Raw genomic sequence first — 20,915 nt, forward strand, 5'->3', positions numbered from 1 at the left:
GCATCTGTCATTTATGTTCAAGGTCTTCAAGATTTCCCGGGCCTCCCATGGCCTTCCAGAATTCCAATGACTGCAACATGTTTCGGAGAACTATTCGAAGATCCAGAGATCGGTTCCATGCCCACAAAAGATTCGCAACGATGTTACAGGGACTTCATGCTTGGGATAGGAGAAACCGGATAGGCCACGGCTGTTTTCCCTGGAGCAGGAGGTAGATGTATTACTTTACAGAGGTATACACTGTATAATCATAGTGGTTTAGTTAAAGTGAAGGGTCGCAGTCATTTCCTCGAGGTAGGAGAGTCTAAAACTGATGGAGTAGTCGTAGATCAGAGGACAAAGAGTGGCAAGTTATTCACATAGTAGGTGGTGAGGTTTTGGGATGTAAAAAAAAGCTGGGTGAACACAGCAGGTCGGGCAGCATCCGTTAAAAGAAGCAGTCAACGTTTCGGGTCGAGACCATTCGTCTGGACTAAAGAAAGAGGTGGCAGGCGCCCTATAAAGATGGGGGGAGGGTGGAAAACCCATCAGAGGAAAGATCAAGGGGTGAGGGAGGGGAAGCAGGGAGGGGATAGGCAGGAGAGGTGAAGAAGGAATCTAAGGGGAAAGCACTATGGGTAGTAGAAGAAGGCAGAGTCATGAGACGTGATAGGCAGCTAAAAGAGGAGGCAGAGTGAAGGTGGGATAGGGGAAGGGAGAGGGAGGAAATTACTGGACGTTGGAGAATTCGATGTTCATACCAAGGGGCTGGAGACTACCCAGACGGTATTTGAGATGTTGTTCATCCATCCAAAGTTTGGCCTCATCATGGTAGTAGAGGAGGCCATGTAAGGACATATCCGAATGGGAATGTGAAGGAGAGTTGAAGTGAGTGGCAACCGGGAGATCCTGTCTTTTGTGGCAGACGGAGCATAGGTGCTCAATGAAGCGGTCCCGCAATCTGTATTGGGTCTCACTGATGTAGAGGAGGCCGCACCGGGAGCACCAGATGCAATAGATTACCCCAACAGACTCACAAGTGAAGTATTGCCTCACCTGGAAGGACTGTTTGGGGCCCTGAAAGGTGGCAGAAGTTGTGAAGGTTAATATGCTGTGGGTTTATAGAAGAACTACCTTGATTATAACCCACTGACTCCCATAACTACCTTGATTATGCCTCTTCCCACCCTGCCAAATGCAAAAATTCTATTCCCTATTCCCAGTTCCTTCATCTCTGCTGGATCTGCTCCAAGGATGATTCTTTCCGTTCCAGGACATCTCAAATGTCCTCTTTCTTTAAGAATCGATGTTTCCCTTCTGCAGTCTTCAATAATGCCCTCATCCACATCTCCTCCATTTCCCACACTTCAGCCCTCACCCTATCCTCCCGCCACCACAACAGGGACCGTGTCCCCCTTGTCCTCACCTATCACTCCACCAGCCTCCGGATCCCGTATATTATCCTCAGCAACTGCTGCCACCTTCAACAGGACCCCACCACTAAGGGTATCTTTTCCGCTCTACCCCTCTCTGCTTTTCACAGGGATAATTCCCTCCGCGACTGCCTGGTCCACAAGTCCCCCTCCCACAGATCTCCCACCTGGTACTTATCGCTGTAAGTGTAAGTGCTACACCTGTCCCTACACCTCATCTCTTACCACCATTCAGGGCCTCAAACAGTCCTTCCAGGTGAGACAGCACTTCACTTGTGAGTCTGTTGGGGTCATCTATTGCATCCGGTGTTCCCGGTGCGGCCTCCTCTACATTGGCGAGACGCAACACAGATTGGGGACCGCTTCGTCAAGCACCTACACTCTGCCTGCCACAACAGACAGGATCTCCCGGTTGCCACTCACTTCAACTCTCCTTCACATTCCCAATCGGATATGTCCATACCTGGCCTCCTTTACCGCCATGATGAGGCCAAACTTCGGTTGGAGGAACAACATCTCATATACCGTCTGGGTAGTCTCCGGTAATTCCCTCCCTCTCCTTTCCACCATCCCACCTTCACTCTGTCTCCTCTTCTAGCTGCCTATCACGTCTCATGACTCTGCCTTCTTCCCATAGCACCCATAGTGTTTTCCCCTTAGATTCCTTCTTCACTTCTCCTGCCCATCTCTTCCCTGCTTCCCATCCCCCACCCCTTGATCTTTCCTCTGATTGATTTTCCACCCTCCCTCCCTCCTTCTTTAGTCCTGACGAAGGGTCTTGGCCCAAAACGTTGACTGCTTCTTTCAACAATTGCTGCCCGACCTGCTGTGTTCATCCAGCTTTTTCATATGTCTGATATGACCACAACATCTGCAAAACCTTGAGGTTTTGGAATGGCCTGCCAAAGGAAGCTCCAGAGGCAGGCGCATAAAGAACGTTTAACAACATTTAGACGACTACACAGCTAGGAAATATTTGGAAGGAGATGTGTCAAACGCAAGCTAATTGAATTAGCTTTAAAAGGTATGAGTTGTGGCAAATGGCCTGTTTCTGCACTGTATAACTTTTTGAATCTATGACTCTAATACCGCAATGCAGACATACAAATGCCCTCGACAGGGAAAAGACAATTTTGAAAATCCTGTCGACATAAACTATTTTAGGGATGGTTAAATACCCCACTAGTTAACGTACAATTTTTAAATGCAGTCAATGATCCTAGATCATTCCTAACTTGTTGCCTCTTATTGTTACGTTTGGTCGGCTGGTGGCGCAGTGACATCAGCGCCGGACTCCTGAACGAAGGTTCACGAATTCGAATCCAGTCGGACCGTTTACCATCCGTGTCGGGTTGAGTGTTGAGCTCGCAACTCGACCTCGTAAAATAATGAAAAATACTGCAAAATGTCCTGTGTGAGGAGTGACGCGCCGCACAATCTTGCATTCTGCGCCTTGTAAGGCATGAAAATGCCCGACGCTGGCCTCTTAGGCCTGAGTCGACGTCATCATGTTACGCACATTCTAACGAGTGCTAACGACTGTCACACAGAACCATGTGCCGCTTAACGTATCTAAACGATAAACAGCAATAAACGACTAAACATTTCCGAATTGAAGAACAGTTCCTCCTCAAAGGTTCAAAGTATATTTATTAGCTAAATATGTATGCAGAATGCAGTCTGAGATTCATGCTTCCGCAGGTGCCACGGAACAAATAAACACCATGGAATCCATTCTAATTAAATGCAAACAACCAATGTGTGGAGGAAAGAAAAACAAATTGACCAACACCTAGAATATCAAGCATCAAACCAGGAGCATTCAGTAGAGTTCAGTTCAGCACCGCCCAAACTAGATGACTGCAAGCCGCAGGGCCCATCCTCACTGCAATGCCCCAGTGTTCAGCGAAGTACCCCGATCAAACTGCTCAAAAACTGCTAACCAAAGATTTAGGAGAATCCAGAAACACATGCAAAATTACTCTCAAAGTCTCGCAAAACGAGTCCACAGCCAGGAGACTCGCTGTTCAATCCTTGCACCGTGCAACGCAAGACTCCCGCACTTTCTCCCGACAGCAGCTAGCGAAGTGGAGATGAAGACCAGTCAAACGCAAGCATACTGTGCCGAGCACCCGCCCACATTCCGCGCCTGACTTGCCAACTGCAACCTTACTCTGCTACACGGGGTCGACGGAGGAGAACCCAAGTTCAGGTCACTGGCACGTTGTCGGAACAGGGAACGAAGTATCACACGAGAATTGACCAACGAACTGGCAACCTTTGATAGAGTCGTCCTCGTATTTATTTCCTAGTCTCCGATGAAAGCCAGGTTTACGATTATTGAGTAACTAGCAGCAATTGGGGCATGATCAGGAAGTATTAAAGGGGAACGGGCAACCGGAACCATGACAGTACCACCCCCGCCATCCATGGGAGCCTCCCGGCGTTCCTCCGGGCCTGTCTGGATGGTCCCGATGGATGAGGGAAGGGTCTAGGATAAAGGAGCGGGATACCCAGGAACGTTCTTCAAGACCGTACCCCTCCCAGGCCACCAGGTATTGGAGGCCCTTGGCCCGACGGCGCACATCTAGCAGTCGTCGGACAGTGTATGCCGGATGGTTGTCGATGAGCCGGGCAGGGGGAGGAGTCTCAGCTGGGGGACACAAAGGGAGACTGGTTTTAGCTGGGACACATGAAAGGTTTGGTGAATACGCATAGACTCGGGCAGCGTGAGGCAGACCGCTGTGGCGTTGATAATCCTTTCGACCTTGAATGGTCCCAGGAAGCGGGGGGGGGGGGCGACTTTCCAAGGTTCGCATTTGAGCGGGATGTCCTTGGCGGAAAGCCACACCATCTGCCCCGGTTGGTACTCTGGTGCTGGAGTCCGGTGTTTCTTATTTCGTTTTGTCTATCTGAGTAGGGCTCTCCTCCCAAACCTTCAGGCGCCGATCAACATGGTCCCGCACCGACGGTACCGCAATCTCCTCTTCCTGTGCGGGGAACAGCTGGGGTTGGTACCCAAGGGAGCACTCGAACGGGGACCTCCCAATGGCAGAGCTCACCAGGGAGTTGTGGGCGTACTCAACACACGGGAGATGGTCGCTCCAGGTTGACGGGTGGTTTGCCGTTACGCAGCGTAACGTCGCCTTCAGGTCTTGGTTGACCCGTTCCGTCTGCCCGTTCGTCTGGGGGTGGAGGCCGGAATACAGGCTGGCCGTTGCTCCTAGGGCTCGACAGAAAGCTCTCCATACCTGCGAGACGAACTGGGGATCCCGATCGGAGAGGATGTCCGCGGGGATTCCGTGGAGGCGGAGGACGTGGCGGACTATAAGATCTGCGGTTTCTTGAGGGGATGGGAGTTTAGGGAGGGCCACAAAATGCAACGCCTTGGAGAATCGGTCTACCCGGGTGAAGACAGTTGTGTTTCCGCGGGAATGGGGTAGACCGGTGACGAAGCTAAAGCGACGTGGGACCAGGGACGGCCAGGTACAGGTAGGGGACGGAGTAATCCCGCAGGTGGCCGATGGGAGGCTTTTCCACGGGCGCAGACGGAACATGCGGAAACATAGGAACGGGTGTCAGCGTCCATGGAGGGCCACCAGAAATGTCTCTTCAGGAGGGTCAGGGTCTGATCGTCTCCGGGATGGCAGGCGAAGCGAGAAGTGTGCCCCCACTGTAGGACCTGTGATCGAACAGTTTCGGGTACAAAGAGGCGATTGGGAAGTCCGGTGCCTGGGTTGGGTTGCATCCTTTGGGCCTTTGACTTTGGACTCGATCTCCCAGGTGAGGGCAGCTACTACACAAGATGTTGGAAGAATGGTCTCGGGGTTGGGAAGATCCTCCTCGGAAACGTGTTGGCGGGAGATGGCATCAGGCTTCCGGTTCATGGACCCCGGACGATAAGTGAGGGAGAACCTGAACCGGCCTAAAAATAATGCCTGGAGGAAATTCAGGCGTTTGGCGGTCTGGATATATTCAAGGTTCTTCTGGTCTGTCCAGACGATAAATGGTTGTTCCGCCCCCTCCAACCAATGCCTCCACTCTTCCAACGCCAGTTTGACCGCTAGCAGCTCCCGGTTCAGCGGGAGACAGTCGGCGAGAGAAGAAGGCACAGGGATGTAGTTTCTGATCCGGGCCCGAACGTTGGGACAGTGCCGCTCCCACCCCGGAGTCAGAGGCGTCAACCTCCACAATGAACTGACAGGAGGGGTCCGGTTGAATCAGAACGGGGGCAGGCGTGAAACGCCTCTTCAGTTCGGCGAATGCTGATTCCGCCTCTGAGTTCCAGAGGAAAGGGGTGGCAGGTGAGGTAAGTCGGGTAAGGGGTGCCTCCACCTGACTGTAGTTTCTGATAAACCGGCGATAGAAGTTCGCAAACCCCAGGAACCGTTGGAGTTGCGTGCGGTCCGTGGGTTTGGGCCACTCCGCCACAGCCCGGATCTTCTCGGGATCAGCTCTCACCTGTCCCCCCTCGATGATATAACCTAGGAAGCTGGCTGAGGGGACGTGGAATTCGCATTTCTCTGCCTTTACGAATATTTTGTTCTCCCCCAGCCTCTGCAGGACTTGACGGACAAGGTGCACGTGTTGCTGGGGACTGCTGGAAAAGATCAGGATGTCATCCAGGTAGACAAACACAAAGCCGTTAATGAAGTCTCTTAGCACATCGTTAATCAAGGCTTGAAAAACTGCGGAGGCATTGGTGATTGTGTTGCCGAGCAAAGGGGCGTACCCATCCCAGGCTGTGCGGTTCGGTCAGACTGGGTTCTTGGAAGGGACGGAGTAAGGGTAGCGGATACCCGGTCAACCTGCTTACTGACCTTCTTTACATCCTCGGATAGGGCACGAAGATCTTTTATGACTTCTCTGAGTAGTTGATCATGTATGCCCAGTGGGGAGCCCTGGCTAACGAGGGCCTGTGGCACCGGTCCGTGTCCGCTGGGTTCATTCTGGCCAGTTCGTTCTGTTACACGGGGGCGACGGAGGAGAACCCAAGTGCAGGACACTGGCATGTCGATTCAGTTGGGGAGGCTGGCGTAGACCTGAACGTAGAGCAGGAAACCAGAGGGATCTTGACAAGGAGATGGGATTCACAGGGACTCTCTAGAAACTAGAGCGGAACTTAGAACTAACGGTTTTAATCGGAGCAGGGAACGAAGTATCACACGAGAATTGACCAACGATCTGGCAACCTGTGATAGAGTCGTCCTCGCATTTATTTCTCAGTCTCCGATGTAAGTCAGGTGTACAATTATTGCGTAACTAGCAGCAATTGACTGAAATTGGGGCATGATCAGGGAGAAAGAAGTGTTAAAGGGGAACGGCCAACTGGAACCATGACATACTGGAGCGCGAATGCATACGTCTTACCAGCAGTACAAAACAATCGCCTCCGGGATCTGTGCTAAGGGTAACATGGCAATTTGTAGTCGTATCTGTCTCAATGGCATCAGCCTTCTGGGCATTCTGTCCTTGGAAGCTACCCCTTCCCTTTCCCCCTTTTTTGGATGTGTTGTAGTTTCCAAACGTTTTGCCATCTTATCCTTTGCTTCAACCCACGTAAATCAGAATTCCACCAGGGGCACTTCTGGAAAACATTGTATCCAAGTCAAATTCTTGTTTAGTGACAGGGATAATTTACCTATCACAACTCTTGTTCTTCTTGACCTGCCTGTAGCTTTCGAATGTAATTAAACCGCTTAACGGAGAATTAATATTGATTATCCCCTTTATAATCTACCCATGTAAATGTGGCTCTAAGGAAAGGAAACAGCCGAGCCTGGTCTCGCTTTCCCGTGCACACAGATGTCTATCAGTTTGCATGCATGGGTGAAGGAAGTGTTGCTGATGATGTACCCGACAATAATTCGATTCTGGATTTCCATTGAGTATCTCCTACAACAATATTTTAAGGATAAGATTATTGGCCTTTAACAATAAGAACAACCTCCCCTTCTGTTAACTAGAATACACTGGAACCTTTGATCCCAACACTCCCTGCCGCTAGAACATCGATTCACTTTTATGTTGCATTTGGTGTTCATGATGTGGTCTCCTCTATATTGGAAGAACCAAAAATAAGGTCAAGGTCTCCGTTATAGGACACATCCATTTAGTCCTCAATGGTTACTTTGCACTTTCAATTTGTTGTGCCGTTAATTGTCAATCCAACACTCACTTCAGTGCTTTGACATGTTATTCTATTTGAATGAGGACCAAGCTGAACTTGAGCAGCAGCATCTCACCTTCCAACTAAGCATGATGCAGCATCCAAGGCTCAACAATTAAGTCCACAATTTCAGATAACCATATTTTCCAGTTTGTGCCAACGAATTTGAAATGATGCCATCGGCCAATACAATTTTTTTCTATTTCCATAAATATTTCCCAACTTTGTGCATCTTACATTGCACAGTTTTTATGTGATTTTCACTCCCTGTGCTATCATTTAATCTTCTCTACTTACGCCTCCATCAGATAGATCAGCTTCAATCTACTACTGTTTATTTTGTGTCATTGTTAGTCGCAGTGCCTCTTAAGAGTGATTCAACATTCGTGATGACAGCATAAATTGAAAATACTGCGCGATGAACAGTGATTGATTTGTTCTTTCAGTCTCATTCAGCACTACTTCCTAAGGTCATAGAGTCATGGATTCATGCAGCATGGAAGCAGAAACTCTGACCCAACTCGACTATGCCAGCTGTGTTGCCCTTCTGTCCCATAAACCTCTAAAGCTCTTCTACCCATGCACCGATCTCGAGGGCCTCGAAACGTTCTCAACAATCTTCCCGGCAGTTCAGTTCAAATGTGCACCATTATTTGTGTGAAGTTATCCCCTCTGCTGATCACATATCAGAGGCATGCCTGCATTGGCAGAACAGTTGAGCTGATCTATTCCCTTCATGGCAGCCTGGATATTGAAACGCTTTGGCGATTACAGAGGGACCATTGGATTACATTGGAGGAACCATGAAGTCTGAGAGTAAGGGAGAGGACCCGAAGAGGAGTTGGAGAAAGTAGACTGCGAATTTGTTGTGAAATATTTTGATTACTTCTTAACTGATATATAAAACCTGTGATGCAAACATATATTCACCTGAAATTGCTATCAATTCACTCTACAGGACAGCTGGCAACCCGTCAATACACAGCCCGGTACCACACACATGCATTGTGTGAACTAAGCAATGGATGCAATTCAGCAGCAGAAAACACTTTCCAAAGAGGAGATTCTGAACAGATGTAGAATGCTATCACCATTACTAATACAAATATGGTGGTTAGAGAGACTCGGGGACTGATAAATCATTAGAAACCTACAATTTCTACAATCACTACCAACATAAAATTCCTTTGAACTTTTCAAGTTTGTTGTACTTCTGAATATTATAAATGTGAATGCAAGAGCCTGAATAATCACTAGCATTACTTATTCAAGTTAATGACGTTTCAACTGAATTTATGTTGCAAAGAAAGGGAGAGTAAAAATGAACAAAGGGATTAAAGACCACTAAAGGCGAAATGTCAGAAATAGTGCCCTACTGCTGACCGAGAGTCTTGAGAATCACAATTCATTTAACTGCAGGGAACGTAGGCGGAACTTGGTGAGAGAGAACTAAGGAAAGAAAGGTAAACTATTCTGGAATGATAGGATACAAAAGAAAAGGTGCAGTGTTAGGCTGAGGCATGTATCACAGAGGGTTTGAGAGGGTACATTTGGAAGATGACAAGGAAGAGTCAAGCACAAAATGCTGGAGGATTTCCACAAGTCAGGCAACATTTATGGAGAGGAATGAATAGACGACGTTTTGGGCGGGACCCCTCATCAGGACTGAGAATGAAGGAGGAGAAGCCAAAAATAAAAAGTTGGGGATGCTGGAGGGCTGCAAACTGTCAAGTGGTATGGTTATGAATAATAAGTCAGATTCATTGCAAAAGGTCAAAATGTTCTAATGGAGAGGAGCTCAATAAACTAGAAAATGAATTACATGAAAGATGTGGCAATTTCTGCGATGGGAAGAAGTAACAAATTATGCAAGTTAGAGAATTCCCTAAGAATCCGGAATGTTGCAACATGTTCAGAGGCAAAACATGGTGTTGTTCCTCTAACTTCCATCTGGCTTCATTATAAATGATGCAGAAAACCATTCGCAGATGGAGTTGAGTGGCCAGCAACAGGAAACTCAGGATCATTCAATTGCCAGTTCTCTATGCAATTAGACTCCCCAAAACGTGTGAAGCTCCCAGCTTTCTTGTCGTGGGTGTTCCAGACCCATGAATCTCGGCATTTATCAATTCTGTGATAGCTGGGAACCTTGTGGACTTCTCTCTTGGCTCAAAGATGAAGAGTTCTGACTCCGAAATTATGCAAAAAGATCGACATCAAGGCTCTGGATGGACGACATCTGGGCATCGGCCAGATCCACCTTTATGATTGATTCAATAGGTTCAAATTAATGTCAAAGAAATGTATACCATATACATCCTGAAATTGTTTTCCTTCGCAAACATCCATGAAAACAGAGGAGTGCCTCAAAGTGTGAATGCCAGTTAAATATTACTACCCCAAACTCCCCACCTCCTCCCACCTACGCATAAGCAGCAGCAAAGCGACGATCGCCTCTCCTCCACCAACAAAAAAAAGCATTTACACCTTCGACTGAACACTCAAGTGTGCAGCAAAGCATCAATACACAGACTTGCAGTACCCCAAAGACTTCTCGTTCACCCAGTAATTCGACGTACTACAGGCTCTCTTTCTTCCTAATAAGGGAAATAGAGATGTCCCGTTTCACAGCGGGATGAGAGACATAACAAAACAACTCGCCGATTTATGGTGTTAAAAGTCTGTTACGTCGCTGTTTCAGAGCTCTGTGCCCAAAGCACTCGGGTCACTGGGCACCCAACCAATAGCCAGCTCGCTGCTTTCGATCATCGTGTACTCCCACAATACATCCGATGGTGGCACCAACCTTGAATCTGTCCACCTCCAGAGCCCAGAAAATCCTGCACCCTGGAAGTGCACTAGTCTTCTAGGTCACGTCCTTGGCAGATCTAAAAGCGGCTAGACGTGAGGCTTTGAGAGCGGGATCCATTCCCCTCAAGAACGAAGTCAGCGTGTAACTCCAAAAGAACCCCTAAAAGGAAAAAAAAGATATTAAAGATAGAAATGGAGTTGTTTCCGAAGATACAAGCAATGGAGTCGTCGTCAGGCGCCATCATCCTAAGCTCCGCCCTCAGCTCAGTTTTACGTGAATTGCTACTGGTGCTTGGTCTCGTTTGGTGATTCCAACATAACCCTCGGATTGATTGGTCCCTTAAAGCACTCTAAGAGTGGAGATTGGCATGACTCTCTACCTGTATGGGTCGAGGTCAAGCTCCGGCCCGCGGATCCTCTTCTGTGTCAAACACTGATGTGGATCAATCTGGCATTCCGGCCAAATACGCTGATCTTGTTGAGTTTTTCAGTAAAAAGAAGGCCACCCCCCTGCCGTCACACTGGTCACCTGACTGCAACTTTGAAATCTTACTCGGTATTAGTCCTCCTCGGAGCTGGCTCTTTTCTCATTCTCTCTCGCCCAGAAACGGTGGCCATGGAATTGATCTTGGAGTTTATCTGTCAGTCAAGTTCGCCAGCAGAAGTGGGCTTCTTTTTTTGTGAGCATGAAAGATGGCAGACTCCATCCCTGCGTTGATATGCCCCCCAAACAATATCACTATGAAGAACTGCTGCCCTCTTCACCTGCTTGCCTCTGCTTGCCGGGAGGATCATATTTTCCAAGATAAACATGCGCAACGCTTGTTACCTTGTTCGTATCAAAGAAATAGTTGAGTGGAAGACAGATTTCAGCACCTCCACTGACGGCTATGATTACATTGTGATGCCCTTTGGACTGGCCGGCGCCATCGCTGCTTCTCAATCCCTACTCTACGACGTGCTCAGGGACATGTTGAATCGGTGCGTTTTGGTGAATTTGGACGACACTCTAATCTTTTCCCGTTCCCACCAGTAACACGTCCAGCATGTCCGGAGGGTTCTCAAACGGCTCCTCGAGAATAATGTGTACTCTAAGCCAGAGAAGCGTGAGTTCCATAAAGGCCAGGCGCCATTTTTGGAGCAAATACTTCCTACGTCTAGTGTTCAAAATGTGGTGTTCGGGTGGTCCAGACCATCTACAGTCAAACACGTGAGACGCTTCATGGGGTTTGCGAGCTTTTATCATGGTTTCATCCAAAATTTCAGCTCTGTTGCAGCACACATACATTCACTCACCTGGATCAGCTCTGCAGGACTTCATTGGACAAACGAAGTAGACTAAGCATTCTCAGAACTAAAGCGACGCTTTACCACTGCTCCAATGCTGCAACGTCCAGACCTTTCATTGTCGAGGTGGATGCAGCCGATGTCGGCATCGGAGTTGTCTCTCTCAGCGATCTTCTGCGGATAGTTGGCCGCACCCTCGTGCCTTTCTTTCCCGTTTCTTAATTTTGGCCAGGCGCAATTACGGCCTTGAGAACCATGTACGCTTAGACCCAGAGAAAGCCTTGAGACCTGGGGCAAGCGTTGAGTGCGGAAATGACTTTGAATTTAGACTTAAGGAAAGCTCGGAGCGTGCACTTGTGTACCCCAGAACGTAGCCTCGAGGCATTCGAAACATAAACTCGAAACTTGGACTTCAGGATAGATGACATTCTGACTCAAAGCCGACCAATGTCAAAAGGCTACTGTTCAAGATCCCGTAGGTCCATTAATTGGTGGGATCCTTCTGTCACGAAGTGCGCTGGCATTGTGGAGGAAAGAGAGACTCGGATGTGGAGGCAGTGAGCAAAGTTTATTTGTAACAATTCCAACAGAATATCAGTGCCTCTGACAAATGACACCGCGATGCATAACATTCTCAAAACTGCGACCCCATGGTTAGCACTGATCAGGTATACACTTACATACTGTAAACTCCGAACCTAACAAAATGAAATGAACAATATGAAACAGAAGGTACCAGGAGACCGCTTTGCAAAGAGCAAGTCACTCGAGGAAAACCAAGGAATGCTAAATGATTAATGACTCACATTAAACAACAATTAACCAATGCACGTTCTCTTAAAACCGTGGAGACCCCAATGCTCTCCAGGTACCTGTGGAACCCTGTGAACTCATTACCTTAGTATTGCTGATGAGCATAAGGATCTTGATGTCCAAGTTTATAGCTGCCTGTAAATGGCTATACAGATTGAAAGGATGGTTAAGATACCATATGTCCTGCTTACCTCTATTAGTCGAGACACTAAGCTCAAAAGTGAGGAAATTATATTATAACTTTACCAGCGACATTTAATAAATGTTTATTCATTCATTTCTAATGAAATGTGGTATTGTTGATATATGGCGCTTTCTACATCAGGCAGATAGAGAATATTTGTTTTTCTCTCATGTTCATCGTACGTATTCTAGAATTGACTATTTTTATTGATAGCCAAATGATTCCACTAGTTCGATCTTGTAAATATAAAGAGATTGTGCTTTTATCTTTAAATCTTCCTGATTTTCCTCAAACAGACAGTTTCTTGGGGTTTTAATCTAACTTTGTTATCTGACAAGGATTTTTTAAAGTTCTTGGAGAGACAAATTATTCTCTTTCTTGAAGAGAATATGGTGGAAGAGCCTTCTGGCCGTGTTTTACGGGATGCCTTTAATGCATATAATAGAGGACAATTAATTTCTTATGCTGTAAGTGTTAAGACAAAAGCTAATAAAGAGATAACTAATTTAGCCAATCAGCTGAGACAATTAGACCAAGAATATGCCTTGGCTTCAGATCCTGTTCTATATAAAAGACGGGATGAAATTAAAACTAAATATGATCTTTTATTAACATATCCTATTGAAACTCAACTCCTAAAGGATAAAAGTAATTTTTACATTCATGGAGTTAAAACAAGTAAATTATCGGGTAACCAAATTAAAACTTCTATTGCTAAACGACAGCTAAAGAAATTTGTAAAGCTAATGGTGTCAGGACAAATGTTCTTTTAGAAATAACTGATACCTTTAGAGAATTTTTATTCTAAACTTTGTAGTTCTGACCCTCCTAAAGATAATACTGTAATGAATAATTTTTTAGACCGATTAAATATTCCTACACTTTCTGTGGATAACCGAAAACAGTTTGATCAACCGATTTCTCATGAAGAAATTGCCGAAGCTGTACGTTCACTGCACTCAGGGAAGGATCCAGGTCCTGATGGATTTCCTGGAGAAATTTTTAAGGGTTTTTCTTCACTGCTGATAACTCATTTATGTTCAGTCTTTTCGGTTTATTTTAAGTTGGGTAGGTTGCCACAATCTTTTTATGAAGCTTCTATTTTGCTTATCCTTAAAAAGAATAAGAACCCAACTGAATGTCCTTCATACAGACCAATCTCCTTACTTAATGTTGATACTAAAATCCTATCTAAAGTTCTGGCTCATAGGATTGAAAATATCTCACAATTTATCATTTCTGACGATCAGACTGAGTTTATTAAAAATCAATATTCCCATTTTAATATTCACCATTTATTAAAATGTTATCTATTCTCCTTCTAAGGAGATATCAGAATATGTGATATCCTTAGAAGCTGAGAAGGCTTTTGATCAGGTGGAATGGCATTATTTATTTAAAAGTTTAGAAAAAAAAATAATTTTGGACCCAATTTTCCCTCAATGGATTAAATTACTTTATTTATCTCCTTCTGCTCGGGTTCTTACTAATTCTCAGAATTCTAAACCATCTAAACTTCAACGTGGAACCAGACAAGGTTGTCCTTTGAACCCTTTGCTCTTTGACCTGTTCTTTGAACCCTTTCGGGTATCTAGTGATATCACTGGTATTTTGTGGAAGGTTGCTACCCACAAAGTTTCACTTTATACTGATGATATTGCTTTTTATTTCCACCATTGAGACTTCGTTACATTCGGCACTTTCTCTTCTGTCTTGCGTTAGCCAGTTTTTTTTTTGGATATAAACGGAACCTACATAAAAGTGAACATTTTCCTTTGAATAATTTGGTATCAACTAACACTGTTGTGTGCATACATCTACTGGTACTTCTGGACACATCATCAATGATGTTTCTGGAATCATTGGGAGTTTCGGGTCTTTCAACATCATGCAACCTTCTCCGGGTGACCCAGCCGGAGCTGTTCAGACCCCAGCTTGTGTCCAGATGGCTCGCTACACATGACTCCATGGCTCCCCTCTCTTGAGCCACAGCTACCTTGAGGCCCTCTCTGCTGCGGTTGGCTCTCCTCTTCCTCTCTCCCTCAATGCCCAAATTGCTGTAGGGTCTGGCTAAGGAACGGGCTGCGAATCCCCTGCAACCAACTTCCACTGGGAGACACCTTGCTCTCCATCCAGTCTGCTGGCAGTTGCTGACCAGTCCTGCGTACTTAGGTAACTTCCTTTCAAAGGCCTCTTCCAAGTGATCTTCCCATGGGACTGTCAGCTCCAGCATCACCACTGCTTCGTAGACTCAGACAATGTCTGGTTGCAGGGTGGTGGCTGCGATAAGGTCGGGGAACCTCAGCTGCCTTTCAAGGTCCACCAACCACTGCCAGTCTCTTGATGAGGTCAGGACACCTGCAGATGTTCTTTTGGTGGGTATTGGTTGCTCCCCAGCTCTTACAAAGGCAATGGTCTGCTTGGAGGGTCGGGACCACTTCGCTCACTCCACTCCTGCACTGATGGCTTCAGCGATGGTCTTCAGGACCTGGTCATGCCTCCATTGTTACCGTCCCTCACCAAGTGCCCTTGTGCAGCTGCTGAGGATGTGTTCCAGGGTTCCTTGCTTGGAACACAGTGGGCACGTTGATGACTCTGCTTTGCCCCAAGTGTGCAGGTTTGATGGGCTTGGAAGCACATTGTACACTGCCTGGATGAGAAATTGGATGCGGTGTGGCTTGGCTTTCCAAAGCTCAGCCCAGGTCACTTTGCTTTCCACCGCATTCTCCCATCTTGTCCAAGCTCGCTGTTGCTTCATTCCCACTGCCTTGCAGGTTCTCGTCTCCTCCACGACTCCTGACCCCCTCCTGAGCTAGGTGGCGCCTCTCCTTCCCTTTGGTGGTGTCCATCTGAGGAGTTCGAAAGGATCCTAGCCCAGCTCTGCCTCGTGTGAACACTCCGACCTGCCTCCTGTGACGCAGCCTTTATTCTGCATCCTGAACAGCTTCCTCTGCCCTCCACTTCCTGCCAGTCCTCACTTGGATCCCTGCTCTAGCCACCTTCGGATCACTTGAGTCCCTGTACTGTACCACTTCTCTGGCTCTTGTAACGTTGAATTCCTCCAGAGTGCGATGCTGCTCAGGGTCTTTGGCAGCCCCAGCCATCTTCTGAGGGGCTTACTGACCCTCCTCTCTAAGGTTTCGATTGTCGAGATCAGAGCTGCATAGACGAAGAGGGGCCACAGGATTCTGGGAAGAATGCCATGCTGATGCACCCAGGCTTTGAACGTCCCAGGTAGGCCAGACTTGTCCACAGATTTCAGCCAGCTTGATGCAAGTCGCCTGAATGGATGTTGTGTCCCTTAGAGAGCTGTCAAAAACCCTACCTAAGCTCTTGACTGGCTTTTCTGTGATGGTTGGGATGGCTGTACCTGCAATGCTGAACCAGAACTTGTTTTCCACCTTGCCTTTCCTCAGCATCATTGATATTGATTTGGCTGGTTTGAAATGCATCCAGGCCCACTCCACCAGCTTGTCAAGGCCCTGCAGAATCCACCGGCAGCCTGGGACAGATTCTGTGGTGACTGTGAGGTCATCCATGAATGCCCTGATGGGTGGTTGCCATTGAGCGGAATTCATTCTGGGCCTTCTGCACTCTGTTTCAGCAGACTTAGTGAGCATGTTCATGGCTAGGGAGAACAGTGTCACTGAGATTGTGCACCCTGTCATGATGCCAATCTCCACCTTGTGCCAGATTGATGTAATTCATTCTGAAGATACCCTCACCCTGAAGTTGCTGTAATAATCGGTGATAAGGTCTCTGATTCTGCTGGGGACATGATACTTGGTCAGTGTGAGCTGCACCAGCTTGTGTGGAATGGAGCCATATGCATTTGCCAGGTCGAGTCACAGCACTGACAGGTTGCTCTTGTTCTCTCTGGCCTCTGTGATGAGCTGTGTCACCACACAGGAGTGCTCCAGACAGCCCGGCATCCCGGAAATGCACATAGGGAGATGATGCAGAATTGGTCTATCTGGGTGGCATGTTCCTTCTTCGGGATCCATACCCCTCCAGCGACTCTCCACTGTTCTGGGATCTTCACAGAATCTTCCACAGACGCAATAGGAGCCTAGGGCAGTTCTTGTACGCTTTGTACAAGGTGCTGCTTGGTCCTGGAGCCGAACTTGCCCTTGCTTTTCAGACGACCTCTCTGACTTCCGTTAGCTGCAGCCCTGACATGTCGAACTGCTCATCTGGTTCGGGCGTCTGTCAGGATGTTGCACTCTCCCAACTCTTGCTCTCTTTCAGGATCACTGTATACCTTCTGCAGATGTTGGGCTATGTCTTCCTGTGAACAGGCCAATTTCCCACTGCGCTACTGCCCCAGCAACTCCTTAGTGAACTTGAAAGGGTTGGTGATAAAAGCGGCATGTTTCTGGGCCCTTTCACGATGCCGTCTCTGATGCCACTCTGCCCGGCGGAGAACCCTGATCTTCTCTCGCAGTATGCACATCAGGTGGGCCAAGCCGATGCGCTCCACTTCTCCTGTCCCCTTGTACTGGGACTTCAGTGCTTTCGACTCCTGTCTAATGTTGTGGATCCTCAACGCTCTTTGGTTCTTTGAGTAAGGTGTTCTGGACCCATTCTTCTCTTCTCCGAACCGTTCAGCTGCAAAGCTGACAATGAATGTTGTTATGGCCTGCAGCTTCCTATCGACTTCTCCCTTCGCTGTTTCCTCCAGAATTTGGTTGACATCTTCGTCAAACTGTTTCCATAGTGACATCAAGTTACCTGCAGACTATTCGATCTGCCTCCTGTTAGAATTGATGCCAGATGGATCAGTTTGCAACACTCGGACGTACCGGGCACTATGGGGTGACTCCGGGCCTGGCACCTCCTTCGTCTCACCGGGTTGGGCACCTGCGCGTTGTACTGCTCCTGCTCCCAGCATCCTCGCTTGGTGGATCTTCAAGCCACGATCGTTCTTGCAGATTTTGCCACATGCACACTGCTTGCTCATAGTCATTTGTCCATTGCCTTTTAATCTTCCTTTTACAATTGTAAGAAACCAATTTACTTGTTTGGGAGTAACAATCATTAAGAATTATAAATACCTATTTAAAGTAAGTTTTCTTACTTTATTAAATTATATAAAAAGAACATTAACAAATTTATCACCTCTTTCATTATCATTGATTGGCTGAATTAATTCTATTAAAATGAATTATATACCTAAATTTATAAAAATTAAATACCTAAAATTATATTCCTATTCCAGACCTTACCTGTCTTTATTCCTAAATCCTTTTTTGATTCTCTTGACTCTATTTTATCCTCTTAACCATTGGAGAAATAAACGTCCTCGACTGAATAAAGTTCATCTCCAGAAAGTTAAAAAGAATGGAGGTTTAGCTTTACCAAATTGTAAGTTTTATTATTGGGCAGTTAATATATGGAATCTTACGTTTAGGTTATATTGTATTAATCAGGAGGACTGTCCAGGGTGGGTTTCTATCGAAGCTAACTGTTAATATTTTTTTTATCATCTCTTTTTTGGGAACTTCATTTCCTTTATCTTTAAGTAAAATAACTGAAAATGTGATAGTTAAACATACCTAATCTGGATACAATTTAGAAAACACTTTGCTTTATTGAGATTTTCCCTTTCTAGTTCCATTTTTCTTAATTATTTTTAAGCCCTCTATGACTGATTAAGTTTTTAAACAATGGGATAGATTAGGTATTAAATGTTTCCAGGATTTGTTTGTGGAGGAAGTCTTTCTTCGTTCGAACAACTGTCAACTAAATAAATATAATGAAATTTTGAAACTGGTTAATACTTCATCGTTATGTGCCCGTCATTCCCTCTTACAATTTAAAGTGGTCCATAGGGCTTATATGACCAAGGATAAGCTATCTCGTTTTTAAATGGATGTATCTCCCTACTGTGATAGGTGTAACAATGGTGAAGCTTCATTCATTCATATGTTTTGGACATGTCCAAGTCATGAAAAATATTGGAAGGAAGTATTCCAAACTTTTACTGTACTTTTTGAAGTAAATTTTATGTCGAATCCTTTGACCGCCTTACTTGGCATTCTTTGAGGAAAAGATATCATCTTGAAGACATCTGACTTGCATATTCTGGCTTTTATATCTCTTATGGCTAGGAGGGTGCTCTTGCTTAAATGGAAGGATGCTGCTCAACCTAATCAAGCTGAGTGGTTATGGGATGTTACGGCATGCTTAAATTTAGAAAAGATTCGTTGTTCAATTTCTGAATCTGACCAAGATTTTCAAAATTTGTGGGGACCGTTTTTGAGTTATTTTCAAAACCTTTGATTTCCCGTTAAAGTACAGATGCTGGTTAATAGCATATTTCAATATCAGATAAGGTTTTGTTTTTTCCTATTTTTTCTTTACTGAACAGCTTCGGCTTTGATAGTGTGTATATATATAAAATTCATATCTCAACATACAATTTAATCTAATCTACATGAATATAGGGTTCTTAAATGTGATTCAAATATAATGTATTTGGTATTATATATTTCTTTTGTTTGATAATATGTATTTTTGAACTCTGCATTCTTCCATGTAGAAATTAATAAAAATATTGAAAAAGAAAAAAAGAAAAACTTTATAAAGCTCCACATCTGGGGTATTGCAGACAGCTCTGCTTGTACAAATATTTGAAGGATGTAGAGGCTTTGGAGAGGGTATAGAAGGAATTTAGCAGGGTACTGCCTGGATTAGAGGGCATGTACGTTATTGAGAGTTTGGGAAAACTTGGGTTGTTTTCCCTAGAGTGGCGGAGTCTGCGTGGAGATCTGATAGAGGGTTATAAGATTATAAGAGGCATAGATAGAGTAGACAGACGCTATCTTTTTCCCAGCGTTGAAATGTCTAATACCAGACATCATGCATTTAAAGTGAGAGGGTGTAAGTTCAAAGGAGGTGTGAGGGTCAAGTTTTCTTATATAGAGAATGGTGAGTTTCTGGAATGCAATGCCTGGGGCAGTGGTAGAGGCAAATATATTGAAGACTTTTGAGAGACGTTTCAAAGGACACACACACACACACACACACACACACACAAGGTTGTACTTCTCATGTATACATAAGTAGTAAATCTTATCATTTAAAAATATGGTCAGCCAAGCCACTTTAATTATCCAATATTATCATTTAAAATAATTATGCAGGATGATGGAAAATTAATATGGTTGTGATGAGAACACAAGAACACATGAAATATCTTTGGAAGTCCCTGCTCTAAGGGGCTGTGCAGGGGCCGTTATTGGGTGTATTCAATCTGACGATGAGCTGATAAATGTATATCAGGTGAGTCAAGGGATATGCAGTCTACATAGCATAATGCACTGTGGTAAAGAAGGAGCCATCAACTTATAGAATTACAGAGAAAGCACGAGGAGTTGAATGGCCTACTCTTATCATTGTTTCTGTTGTTGTTTTCTCAGGTGACATTGTAATATATGTTATAAAAACAATATTATTGTAACCTAAATGTGCAAAAACAATCACATATACACTATCCAACATTCTCTAAATGCACCTATATTGATGCAGCCTCAGGACTCCAGTTTACACTGGGCCACAATTTTTTTTAACCAAGTTATTGATGGTACTGGTAATCATGAATGCTACAAGCAAGTAATGGAATGATGAGGTAGCATCTGTGGAGAGAGAAATTGCTGATAATTCAATGCAAATTTCCACCAGAAAAAATGATGATTCATTTAGCTCATTGATCTTCCTGCCCTGTTCCATAGAAGCATAGAAACATAGAAAATAGGTGCAGGAGTAGGCCATTCGGCTCTTCAAGTCTGCACCGCCATTCAGTATGATCATGGCTGATCATCCAACTCAGAACCCTGTATCCGCTTTCACTCCATACCCCCTAAACCCTTTAGCCACAAGGGGCATATCTAAATTCCTCGTAAATATACCCAATGAACCGGCCTCAACTGTTTCCTGTGGCAGAGAATTCCACAGATTCACCACTCTCTGTGTGAAGAAGTTTCTCCTCATCTCGGTCCTAAAAGGCTTCCCCTTTATCCTTAAACTGTGACCCCTCGTTCTGGACTTCTCCAACATCGGAAACAATCTTCCTGCATCTAACCTGTCCAATCCCTTTAGAATTTTATACGTTTCAATAAGATCCTCCTTCAGTCTTCTAAATTCCAGCGAATTCCTAGTCGATCCAGTTTTTCTTCATATGAAAGTCCTGTCATCCCAGGAATCAATCTGGTGAACCTTCGTTGTACTCCTTCTTTGG

At 45.5% G+C, this 20,915-nt stretch overlaps 1 protein-coding gene and 1 pseudogene across 1 annotated transcript; both read right to left on the reverse strand.

Annotated features, from left to right (window-relative positions):
* Window positions 1-5,387: 5,387 nt before the first annotated feature.
* LOC132401367 (uncharacterized) lies at window positions 5,388-10,634 on the reverse strand. The gene is made up of 2 exons (XM_059983496.1): window positions 10,607-10,634; window positions 5,388-6,100 (listed from the first exon to the last, which is right to left on the reverse strand). The coding sequence occupies exons 1-2, from the start codon at window positions 10,632-10,634 to the stop codon at window positions 5,388-5,390; spliced, it is 741 nt and encodes a 246-aa protein (XP_059839479.1).
* A 3,928-nt stretch (window positions 10,635-14,562) lies between these two features.
* Window positions 14,563-17,399, reverse strand: LOC132401368 (uncharacterized; annotated as a pseudogene).
* Window positions 17,400-20,915: the final 3,516 nt, after the last annotated feature.

This window comes from Hypanus sabinus, chromosome 10 (genome assembly GCF_030144855.1).
Source record: "Hypanus sabinus isolate sHypSab1 chromosome 10, sHypSab1.hap1, whole genome shotgun sequence".
In the NCBI taxonomy this organism is placed as follows: domain Eukaryota; kingdom Metazoa; phylum Chordata; class Chondrichthyes; order Myliobatiformes; family Dasyatidae; genus Hypanus; species Hypanus sabinus.

What these genes read in the sequence shown, in the direction of transcription:
- LOC132401367 (XM_059983496.1), bottom strand. Translation starts at nt 10,634, where the DNA reads ATGGCGCCTGACGACGACTCCATTGCTT. An exon ending in TGACGACGACTCCATTGCTT is followed by an intron (nt 6,101 to 10,606) that starts GTATCTTCGGAA and finishes ATGCCTCCGCAG; the next exon opens with TTTTTCAAGCCTTGATTAAC.